General features: G+C 29.0%; 2 protein-coding genes across 2 annotated transcripts; both read right to left on the bottom strand.

Moving 5' to 3' along the window:
* Positions 1-597: 597 nt before the first annotated feature.
* LOC108783097 (trypsin-1-like) lies at positions 598-2,652 on the bottom strand. Its single transcript, XM_018551559.1, has 4 exons — positions 2,585-2,652; positions 1,971-2,283; positions 901-1,213; positions 598-805 (listed from the first exon to the last, which is right to left on the bottom strand). Exons 1-4 carry the CDS (start codon positions 2,637-2,639, stop codon positions 644-646), a joined length of 843 nt encoding a protein of 280 aa, XP_018407061.1. The 5' UTR covers positions 2,640-2,652; the 3' UTR covers positions 598-643.
* Positions 2,653-4,344: 1,692 nt separating this feature from the next.
* LOC108783058 (CUB and peptidase domain-containing protein 2-like) lies at positions 4,345-12,019 on the bottom strand. Its single transcript, XM_018551507.1, is given in 10 exon segments — positions 4,345-4,506; positions 4,602-4,917; positions 5,822-5,947; positions 5,949-6,126; positions 6,422-6,562; positions 6,666-6,762; positions 10,212-10,406; positions 10,496-10,802; positions 11,310-11,628; positions 11,968-12,019. Coding segments are annotated over 10 exon segments (1,893 nt in total).
* Between the last annotated feature and the right edge of the window lie 1,067 nt (positions 12,020-13,086).

Below are 13,086 nucleotides of genomic sequence, written 5' to 3'. Positions count from 1 at the left end.
TACAAATAACTCGTTACTTGCAAACTCTGGTAGGTTAGAAGTAAAATAACATTGCTTTCAATTTTTGCTAAATATTTATTTTATAATAATTAATACGTTAAACAGGGCGAATAAGAGTCAAATTAGAATTAAAAATCTAAGTCTGATTATTTTTTCTAATATTATATGTATTCCGAAGAATATCACATAATTTTTGGCGTTTCGTCCCCGCTTCCACTACTGGAAGATTGCGAAGAATATCACTATGTCGACTCGCCATCAGAGGTCTAGCGATATTCGCAAATTCTCGTAAGTGCTGAGGCACGCGTATATCTCTTTATATAGAATTTCGATTTAATAACTTACCAAGGCGTATAAGGTAGACTTCCACTACAATGCCTTACTAATGAGTTCAGTAGTAAAAGCCTGGACGAAATGCCAAAAATTACGTGATATCGTTCGCAATATATAATATTAGAATAAATTATCAGATTTAGTTTTTAAATTGTAATTTGACTCTTATTCGCCCTGTTTAACGTATTAATTATTATTATATAAAAGAGTTCTTGAAAACTTCAATTTATTTATTTATTTTATGTTAAATAATATGTAATTTCTTATTTAGTATTACACAATCATATGTCGATCGTCAATATTGCCATCATCAATTTCGAGCTTTCTGCGTAATCCAATTATTAAAACTGGATACCCTAGTGTATACGGATGGCGCGCCTGGAGTACCACACGGGTTAATACCCCAGGATACAATTCCATTGATCACCGGTTTTCCTCCTACATAGGAGATAAGTGGACCACCGGAATCACCCTGGAAATATATTAAAAAGGATTTATATAATTGCTACATCAATTGCCAACAATGCTACTATCATTCACTAAATTTATTAAATATCTGACAAATACGTAGCATGCAGAAATTTGTTTGTTCAATGGCCCAGTGCAAATATTGGTTTCATGAACACCAGAACGAGAAGTTCGCATCAGTTTACTGAGGGCCTTGTCGCAAGTTTTGCGATCGACGTACTGCATCTGAACATGTTGAAGTTTAGTTGGCATTTTTGGAACTTTAGTAGTCGAAATAGAGCCCCATCCACTAAGCCAAGCCACGCCAGTTGGTTCACTGTTTGCTTGTGGTAATACGATAGCTCGTACGTTATCGTTCAATTTTAATGGAGTTTTAAGCTTAAGTATAGCTATGTCATATGGGCCAACGCCACTTAAAATTTGAAAATATACTATATTGTAGTTCATTATATACAAAATTATATATAATTATTAATTATACAATTTTAAAAAGATATGTGTTTATGCTAATGTGTTAATACTAAAAAAAGGTAATATTTGTAAAAAAAAATACTATTAATCTGCTGAATTAAGTAAAATATATGTGTATATCAAAACAAATCTCAAAATATAATTTATTTGTCTCAAAATATTAAATATAAAATTCGACTCTCGAAAATTTCAAATACACAAAAAATAAATAGGCTAATGAGAGTAAACACGCTGTTATCAATGCGCAATCATAAAAAAAAAATATATATATTCGTTAACAATTAAAAAATGTCATATATAAAATACTATACGTTTCGGCCTAACATCCGGGCCATCTTCAGTAGTAAATTCGCAAAAAAGACATGGAGATTATTTGTCTCATTACTTATTTGAAATGATTTCCTAATATAGAGTATTTCTAATATATCACATATAATTTTCTGTATAATAATAATCTTAATTATCGCTAATCACGATACTAATGCCAAATAATGTTGCGATATTGCATATTGATTGTACATTTATTTTACAAATATAATTGCTGATTATTATTGATGCAAAAGTTAATATGTTCTAGATTATTTCTAAATATGGTTAAATTTAATTGTAAATGCAACATGGATGTATGACATATTATACAAATATTATTTGAATACGAATTAATTAAATTGTTCTTATTTTTACCGTGTTTTGCTTACCCTTTATATTTTTCATGTACGTGTATTTTTTGCACACTAACTGTTTGTTCAGTTGCCTCCTTAGTGTTAATAATGGACTTTCCAGCTTTGACAGTAAGAAGACCTGGATTCTTATTTGTGTCAACACAATGTGCTGCTGTTATAATTGTTCTATTGTTCAATATGGATCCTCCGCAAAAGTGTTGTCCGCGACTTTGAAGAGAAACTATGTATGGATAACGTCCTACCGGTGCCGCGGAACCTCCAATCACACGAGTCTCAAACGGAGATAAACGGGGGCTGATAGGCATCTGGAGGTCTACTTGGGGCTGCACTACAATTTAAATTATTAGTGTTTAATAAAACACATTTGTGGAGAAGTTGATTATATCACATCAAAGTCAGCTCTTTATAAAATATCATTTTAGAAAATAATTTTATATTAAAAACAAAATTTTGCTATTTGTTTTGTAATTTGTATAACAATACAATAAATTAGTTATTATTTTTTTTTATTTAATAAATTAAAAACTGCTTAATAAGAAAACATATATAATGCATTAGAGATTTATTTTTTAAACAAAATTACGTATAAAATTGTGCGTATATCATATAAATCGAGGAAATTGACTTACCATTAGCAACCGCCACAGCTAGGAAAGCGAAAGACACGATAGCTTTGGCATACATTTTGCTGTTTGACAATTTCATGAAAAGACTGCATTTTATACTTGTTTCGTCAGGTGCATTTGTATGCTGACAAGCCATTATTATCTATGTCAATTAATCATAATATTTTTACGGTACGAAAAATAGTATTCCAGACGATACTTCTTTGTAATTTGACGTATAATAATGGATATAAATATTAAACTATACGGCATAACACAGATGATTTGTATTTATATGAAATAATGCTATTAGTAATATCTATATATTATACATTTCAATATAACAATACCTTAAAGTAGAAAGTTGCTTTTGAAGGAGTCACAAACTAAACTAAATTACACAAAAACGAGAATTTAACAATAAAATGTAATAAATATTATTGTTACAGAATATTCTTTTTCTTATTTGTTTAAATATTACTAAATCATATTTAAACTAATTGGTACTACAATTAAATATAAAATTTATTTAAGTTGTAACGTTGAAACATTCTTTAATTAGTTAAGTTGCAAATTCTATTATACGGGCTCGTACAATAGATAATCAAGGGATAAAAATGTGAAATTAATGAAGCATCATTATCATTCTAAAAGTGTATTAGAAACTTAATACATCACTACAGTTTATACATATGCTATATGTTAACCTATATAAGTGCGTTCCGTTTGACGCATAGTGCGTATGATACATTATTTTATCCTTATCGTTCATCGATAATTAAAAAATATTAAAGAAAGATGAAATGATACATCAATGTATATAATGCGTGAAACAGAATGCTACCTATATATGTAAGTGTGAACTGTGAATACAATGTGAAAAAAGTCGTTGTGATTACGTGATTAAGAGAGCCAATCAGACCAATTCCTTTAATGTCCAATCTCTTTTTTCTATAGCTTTTGACTTTTTTTTTCTTGGCAAAACTCTTTTTATGTTATTTGCTGACGAATCGATTTTTCTGAATTAAGTTTTTTTGATATGACATCGTTCTTAAGTTAAAATATTTTATAAATTTGACAAAGTTCATTCGATGTATGCTTGTCAATTTTACGTTGTAATTACAGATATATTGGTCAGTATACGATTTTCCTATCGTTTATTACCAATAGTACTTATTAAATGGAGAAATCGAGAAGTTAATATTTGATTAAATTAAACTACATATTGGAATTTTGAAGACGCCTGAAGATGACTCAAACCAAGAGTCGAAACTGGTTGCGTAATTTCAAATCTATGTTATAAGCGTTTAAATATATTGTTTTATTTATAATTTAAGTTTTAGTTCGATGTGTTTTTTTCAAAATTTATTACATACTTAACGTTTAACCGCTTTATTATTTTCATTTTATTACTTGACTATTATCGTCCTTTTTCTATACTTAATTATCTATAGCTTTAGTTACGAATAAAACTTTTACGTAGCTAGAGATAAAGTAACGATAAAAGTAATTAACTAGTGAAATCGTTACCATTACCCCAAAAATGTCACTGCGTTACCATGAACGTTACTTCGAAGAAAATGTAACGTAGTTACCTATTTATTACCGAAAAAAGTAACTTATGACGGTAACGACATAACAAATAGCACATTACTTGCAAACACTGGGAGGATAGAAGTAAAATAACATTGCTTTCAATGTTTGCTAAATATTTATTTTATGTTAAATAATATGTAATTTCTTATTTAGTATTATACAATCATATATCGTCAATATTGCCATCATCAATTTCGAGCTTTTTGCGTAATCCAATTATTAAAACTAGATACTTTAACGTATACGGTTGGCGCGCCTCGAGTACCACACGGCACATAAGTCCAGGATATAATTCCATTAAGCACCGCTTTTCCTCCTACATAGGAGATAAGTGGACTACCGGAATCACCCTGGAAATGTATTAGAAAGGATTTATATAATTGCTACATCAATTGCCAACAATGCTACTATCATTCACTAAATTTATTAAATATCTGACAAATACGTCGCATGCAGAAATTTGTTTGTTCAATGGCCCAGTGCAAATATTGGTTTCATGAACACGAGAACGAGGAGTTCCCATCAGTTTACTGAGGGCCTTATCGCAAGTTTTGCGATCGACGTACGCCATCTGAACATGTTGAAGTTTAGTTGGCATTTTTGGAACATTAGTAGTCGAGATAGAGCCCCATCCACTAAGCCAAGCCACGCCAGTTGGTTCACTGTTTGCTTGTGGTAATATGATAGCTCGTACGTTATCGTTCAATTTCAATGGAGATTTAAGCTTAAGTACAGCAATGTCATATGGGACGGCAACGCCACTTAAAATTTGAAAATACATATTATAGTTCATTATATACAAAATTATATATGATTATTAATTATTAAATTAAACTTAATATACCTCCCAGGTCAAGAACAAATTGAGCTATACTAGTTGTTAGAAATATATGTAAATTTACTATAATAATAACACCGGTATATACGGAAAGTTTCGATTTCACAGAGTCCTCAACAGCCGCAACCGAATTCTTAAAAATTAATTTAGTATATTGCGAAGAATATCACAAGTTAGCGTTTCGTCCCGGCTTCCACTACTGGACTCATCAGTAAGTGTTATTATTATAATAAATTTATATATATTTTTAACAACTAGTATAGCTCAATTTGTTCTTGACCTGGGAGGTATATTAAGTTTAATTTGGAAATTTATTTGAGCGGATATTAATTTAATTTAATTATTAATTATACAATTTTAAAAAGATATGTGTTTATGCTAACGTGTTAATACTAAAAAAAAGGTAATATTTGTTAAAAAAAAATACCATTAATTTGCTGAATTAGTAAAATACATGTGTATATCAAAACAAATATCAAAATATAATTTATTTGTCTCATTACTTATTTAAAATATGATTTCCTAATATATAGAATATTTCTATTATCACATATAATTTTCTGAATAATAATAATCTTAAGTCTCGCTAATCACGATATTAATGCCAAATAATGGTGCGATATTACATATTAGTAGTAGTAATTTTGATTGTTGTATATTTATTTTACAAATATAACTGCTGATTATTATTGATGCAAAAGTTAATATGTTCTAGATTATCTCTAAATACGGTTAAATTTAGTTGTAAATGCAACATCGATGTATGACATATTATACAAATATTATTTGAATACGAATTGTTCTTATTTTTACCGTGTTTTGCTTACCCTCTATATTTTTCATGTATGTGTATTTTTTGCACACTAACTGTTTGTTCAGTAGGCTTAGTGTTAATAATGAACTTTCCAGCTTTGACAGTAAGACGATCTGCATTTCTTTTTTTAACACAATGCTGCTGTTATAATTGTTCGTTCGTTGTAGATGGATCCTCCGCAAAAGTGTTCTCCGCGACTTTGAAGAGAAACTATGTATGGATAACGTCCTACCGGTGCTTCGGAACCTCCAGTCACATAAGTCTCAAACGGAGTAAAACGTGGACTGATAGGCATCTGGAGGTCGACTTGAGGCTGCACTATAATTTAAATTATTAGTGTTTAAGAAAACACATTTGTGGAGAATTTAATTATATCACATCAAAGTCAGCTCTTTATAAAATATCATTTTAGAAAATAATTTTTTAATAAAAACAAAATTTTGCTATTTGATTTGTAATTTGTGCAACAATACAATAAATTAGTTATTATTTATTTAATAAATTAAAAACTGTTTTAATAAGAAAACATTTATAATGCCTTAGAGATCCATTTTTTAAACAAAATTAAGTATAAATTGTGCGTATATCTTATATATCGAGGAAATTGACTTACCGTTAGCAACCGCCATAGCTAGGAAAGCGAAGAACACGATAGCCTTGGAATACATTTTTTGCTGTTTGACAATTTCCCGAATAGACTGCATTTTATACTTGTTTCGTCTGGTGCATTTGTATGCTGACAAGACATTATTATCTATGTCAATTAATCATAATATTTTATGGCGTACGAAAAACGGTATTCCAGATACTTCTTTGTAATTTGACTTATAGTAATGTATATGAATATTGAACTATACGGCATAGCACAGATGATTTGTATTTATACGAAATAATGCTATTAGTAGTATAGTATATTACATCCCAATAACAATACCTTATAGTAGAAAGTTGCTTCTATAAAGTTAAGTATACTGATATAAAATGCATAAGTATATAAATTTACAATTTTTATAAAGAATGTAAATGTATTATTATCTATACTTAATATTTAAAATTTAATTTATTTAGACATTAAACTTAATTAATTTTTGTTACAGAGATAGTGTCCATTAATAGAAACAAAAATATCCAAATAAAACATATGTGATGTTACGGAATGCGTATAAAAATTAATAAAGAATAATTCAAAAATTCTGATAATGATTTAATTTTAAAGTAAACTAAATTGTTGAAGAAGTCACAAACTAAATTAAATTACACAAAAAAATGAGAACATAACAATAAAATGTAATAAATATTATTGTTACAGAATTTATTCTTTTTCTTATTTGTTTAAATATTACTAAATCATATTTAAACTAATTGGTACTACAATTAAATATAAAATTTATTTAAGTTGTAACGTTGAAACATTCTTTAATTAGTTAAGTTGCAAATTCTATTATACTGGCTCGTACAATAGATAAACAAGGGATAAAAATGTGAAATTAATGAAGCATCATTATCATCCTAAAAGTGTATTAGAAACTTAATACATTAAATTGAATATTAATAGGCGGTAATAAAGTCACTGTTAATTAATGAATTTATTGAACGTCTGACACTTACGCTGCATGCGGAAAATTTATCGTTCAATATAGATTTTAATTTGATAAACTGGGTATCAATCATGTAACTTTTTCTCTAGGGCGGAAACGTGAAAAGTGAAAACTTTTATGAATATTTGTATGAACATATACACACATACATGCAAAAAATTTTCACTTTTTACGTTTCTGTCCTAGACAAAAAGTTACATGATCGATACCCTGGAGAAGAAAAAAAATTCTCTCAGACGATTGACGACATTATCGTAAATTGCATGATTAATGTATTATATATAAATATTACCGAATTAATTTATTTGATAATAAAAATAACCATATACGAGTCTTAAAAGTTAAAAATATTATTTTTTTCATCTTGCGTTATGTATGATCAGAGTTTGCAACGTGTTTTTCAATTAGTTGAATACATTTTTTATTTTATAATTTTATTAATTCAATCATGTTGTACGTTCAGTGACACACTTAACTATACAGTTAATTGGCGTTAATGTTTCTCAAAAATGTCGAATTAAAGTGGCTCTTCTGGCTGCTTACTCGAACCTCACTGATGTGAATAATGCCTGCATCTATTGTTTGACATCGTTGATGATAACTCGAATGAAACCGAAACGTACAAATTTTGCGAAATTTCTTGCGAATTCAATGTAAGATCGTTTTTGATTAAATATATTTTTGTTTATTATACGCACGAATAACTGCGTTTATTCTTAGTTCTCAATTGCCTGCTAATTAAGTTTATACACATTTATTATTTTTGTTTTAAATCTCGAGAGCTCTCCATTTATTTTATATTAGTAAAAATATTAATATAAAGAATTATAAATTTATTAGATATAATATAAGGGGTAAACTTCCGAAAGTGGCCAATGCCCGATTATCATAAAATTGACGTCAAATGACGTCAAATGAATGCCCTTCAATGGATCAATTTTTCACCGACAAGAAAGTTTAATGCCAGAAATGTTTGAATGAAATTATGGTAAAAGTGTATAAAAGGGAGGCCAGCGCTATGACCTTGACCTTGACATATGTTGTCAAGATCATGACCCTGAGTAACCTCCAACAGGTCGTCGTTCGTCCTTCGTTAAAAAGTTATGAACAAATAAAGTTTCAAAAATAATAGTTTTGAAAATAACATTTATTTGAAATTTGTAAACTTATATAATTACTATTTTCTTCAGTACTATTTTCTTCATTAATTTGATAGAAATAGGCCATAATTTTAAAAAACTTATCAATTCTCCGATTACAATCATAGTTTTAAAATTAACGTGTGATATACATGTGTGATATTAAGTACTATTCTACACCTTTCCCTGTTCAGGAACTTTCCACGCGAGGTAACTTTCACTTTCACCCCCCTCTCCCCTCTTGCCAAGGGACACACGACTTCCATGATTGTACTGTTGCTATGATTGTACTGTTGGGGGAGACCTTTGCCGACGGGGTGGGTGCGGGAGGGGGCGGGCCGTAGGTCTGCCCCCTTGCACCCCCTCCCCCCATGTGTGTGTGTGTGTGTGTGTGTGTCACAAAATAAGATGTTAGTTATTGTTTCCCCCTTTTTTTTTTTGAGAAAAATCGCTTCACGTTGAAAGTCTAAAAGTGTAAAGAATAACGTTTTATTTCTGCAACTTCATTCAAACATTTTTGGTACTAAACTTTCTTGTCGGTGAAAATCCTTTTAAGAGCATTCATTTGACGTCATTTAAAGAATTTCTGCCAAATTTCATAATAATCGGGGTTGGCCATTTTCGGAAGTTTATCCGATATAAGTTTAGTATAAAAAATATTTTACTGTATAGAGAGTAGTTTAGAATCTGAGTGTTGATTTTACAATTTATATGGTTTTATTAAATAATTTTTCTTACTTTAACATGACCAAAATGTAACAGAAAAAATAATAAATCATTACTTTCTAAGAAACAGTAACAGGAATAAATTCCGAGTAAATATAACGATATTGCATTATATTATTTCTATATATAAAGTTTCCAACTTTGAATTTAATTTTAAAATGCTTATCTTAATATAATTGTTTATCTTTTATTTGATATTGTTTGTTTACGTCGCCTGCAAAATAGACATTGTACTCACTTATACTAATTATTGCAAAGAATATTACTAAAGCCTCGGTACTCTAAAGGCTTAGGACACTTGCACGGAATACCAAAGATCCGGGTTCAACTCCTGGCCGAGGTAATATCTTTCGTAATGAAAGATTAATGTTTTTATAGATTTTAATATGTCATTCAACATTATTAGGATCGATTTAAAAAAGATGCACAAAGAGCATAAAAAAATGTTAAATTATTAGTCAATGTAACTCGTGATATTACTGCGGCAGTTTAGTAGTGTTGCATTTCAAATCTGAGAAAAATTCGGCGTGCAATTAAAAATCTACAAACATAGTATATTAATTCATATAATTATATATGTATATAGAAACACCCGAGATTTAACTTGATCGTTACGACATGTTCTCATCGATATTCATTAGTTTAATTGTTTAAAAAGTCACACACACACACAAATGCAAATTTATAAATTAAATAATTGTTTGAAGGTAAGTTTCCAAAATAATGATCCATGAGATGTATTTTGATGGATTATAATTTAATTTCGATATAAAATAAACTGTCATACATATGTAGATGACTAAATAAATGTATAAGAAATAAAATTAGTTTTTGTATTATGTGTGGGATAGAAATAAGAAAATATACTTTTTATTTACGCTGGATATTTATTATTTATGTTAAATAATGTATAATAATTTGTTATTCAGTATATTCATACATCGTCAATATTGCTCAAATATAACTGAGAGAAATTTGGATTAATTTTCTGTGCAATCCAATTATTGAAACTGGATACCTTGGTGTATACGGATGGCGCTCCTGCAGTACCACATGGAATAATACCCCAAGATACAATTCCAGTAAGTATCGGCTTTTTTCCGTTATATGAGATTAATGGACCACCGGAATCACCCTAAAAGTGTAAAAAAGTAACAACATATTAATTGTTACATTCATAATTATCATATTATCATTTACTGAATTACTATGTCTGACACTCACATTGCATGCAGAAATTTTATCGTACAGTGGCCCAGTACAGATATTGGTTTCATGAACGGGAGAAGTTCCCGTCAAACGTTTGACAGATTCGGAGCAAGTAGTACGATCGATGTACTCCATCTTAACATGCTGAAGTTTATTTGGCAATATTCGATCTGTGGTAGTCGAGATAGAGCCCCATCCACTAAGCCATGCTTCTCCAGTTGGTTCACTTTCTGGAGGTGCTAATTGGATGGGTTGTACCATATTTGTCAACTTCAATGGAGATGCAAGCTTAAGCAAACCAATGTCATATGGGCCAACATCACTAAAATTAGAACATGTACATTGCAATACATGTATATATAAAATTATATACTTATTAATTATTCATTTTTTTTTCTAGGAACACAGTTTTTAAATCAATGTATTAATACTAAAACAGATTTTGTAGTATTGTGTGAAGAATAATAATAATTTGCAAAATTAATATTAAGAAAATCTAAGTATATGATATAACGCAATAAATTTTTTAAAGTAATTTATACATCAACATTATTATTTATTAAAAATATAGTTTTCTAATCCTAATATCAAATGCTAATCGCAATATTAATGTCAATTCTAAGACTACCAGTAGTCATTATTTCGATTATTGCAATTATTTTGCAAAAAGAACTGATTATTGGTATAAAATTACATTCTAGATTACATCTGTATATAATTAGAAATCGATTATAAATAGAACATTGATTCCGTACTAAACAGAAATCATTCGTTTAAGAATTATTATAACTGAATTTTTCATATTTATTACTTTCAAATTTTTTCTTACTTTTTATAATTTTCGTGTACGTAAGTATGCGCCACTTTGACTGTCTGTTCGGTGTCTTCTATAAGTTGAAGATTGTACTTTCCAGCCTTGACGCGAAGAAGAAATAAAAAAGGAACGGCCTCTATACAATGCCCTGCTGTTATAACCCATTCTTCATTCAAGATGGATCCAGCGCAAATGTGTCGGGAGGACATTTGAAGGGAAACTATGAACGGATAACTTCCTGCACCTGCTTCTTCACCTCCAACCACTCGTGGCGATATCAGATCAGCAATAGGCGGCAAAATAGGTGGCATCTGAAGACCGACTCTGGGTCTCTCTATAATTTGAAAATATTTATGACGGAATAAGTTAATGGTAGTATGTCAAAGCTAGTTCTTTATGAAATAAGATTAGTAGAATTTTTAGTAATATAATTATAGTAATATAATTATATAATTAGTAATATAATTATATAGTAATATAATAATATAATTAAAAATTTTGTTACTTGCAATGTATATAACAATAGAATAATTTAGTTACAATACTTTTTAATAAAAGAATTTTTTTTATACATTGTTTTAATAATAATTTTGTAAACGTACCTAAATACAAACATATACGTATACATACACACACACACTCACACTCGCATATTTCTAGAAAATTGACTTACCAGCGATCGCCATGACTAGAAAAGCAAGGAACACGGTAGCTTTGGAATACATTTTACTGTTTGATAACAATTCTATGAATAAACCGTATTTTATACCTATTTCGTCGAGTGCATTGGTACGATATCAGTGATGATGTGCTGATAACCCATTACTATCTGTTAGAATTGATCATAATACTTTAACGATAAGAAAGTTTTTATTCAACATGATAATTCTTTGTATTTTTATGTGTATTAATTACTACAAAAAAAATATTGAATTGTAAGACACAATACAAATGATTTCTACAAATAATTTATACAATGCTATTAATATCTTTATCATATTGTATACTTCAATGATAATAATCTGCAATTAATTGCATAATGATTTTTAAACAACGAGATATACTGATATAAAATGTATAAATATATACACTTCAGTTTTCATAAAGAATGTTCAGAAGATATTGAATTTAATTAATTATTTTACAAAAGTTGCATTCATCGATAAAAACAAAGATGTCCAAATAAAACATGAATATTAAGAAATTGATATAGTAAAAGCTGATAAAACATAGTTTAATTATTCAAACAGTAATTGTAATTTTAAAATATTGTAAACTATATACAGGCATTTAAAACAGGTCACCTGAATAACTCGCTTGATTTTAACAATTGAAGGAAAAGTATCAAACAAAAGTTACTTGATTTCGAGGGGCACATAATGTGATGCCAATAATTGTTTTGTAAGTGGAGATCTGTTTTTTTTTAAATGGAATGATATGTTTTTTTATTTACATTCTGATAGAGCATTTTAAGACGAATACTATAATTGAAGGTCATTTAAGTTTACGCAAAGTCAATAATGGAAAATAATTGAATGGAAATTAAATTGTTTCAAGGCACTCTTCGAATAATTTCGTTTTCTCTGCTTGTTGGCATACTGCTAATCATTCAAGTGTATCACGGTATGTAAATAAATATTGAATCGTACAAGGCATCGCATCCATATTTACTGATCAGTTTGAATTTATCTATCGATCGAAGTATGTGTCTTGCGAAATATATAGATCACCATAAATGAAAATCATATTGACTTTTTTTCCGCTTTCATATAACGCATTTCGTAAGACACGC

Source organism: Cyphomyrmex costatus, unplaced genomic scaffold, assembly GCF_001594065.2.
Source record: "Cyphomyrmex costatus isolate MS0001 unplaced genomic scaffold, Ccosl1.0 scaffold141, whole genome shotgun sequence".
NCBI classification, from domain to species: Eukaryota; Metazoa; Arthropoda; class Insecta; order Hymenoptera; family Formicidae; genus Cyphomyrmex; species Cyphomyrmex costatus.
The sequence above is the reverse complement of the archived record's forward strand: the minus strand, read 5'-3'. Positions and strand labels throughout refer to the sequence as shown.

Excerpts from the sequence above, each read along its gene's own strand:
- LOC108783097 (XM_018551559.1), bottom strand. The coding sequence starts at position 2,639 with ATGTATGCCAAAGCTATCGTGTCTTTCGCTTTCCTAGCTGTGGCGGTT. Across the intron at positions 2,284-2,584 it reads AGCTGTGGCGGTTGCTAATG|TGCAGCCCCAAGTAGACCTC; the intron begins GTAAGTCAATTT and ends TTTAAATTGTAG. Across the intron at positions 1,214-1,970 it reads GTACATGAAAAATATAAAGG|TGGCGTTGGCCCATATGACA; the intron begins GTAAGCAAAACA and ends TCAAATTTTAAG.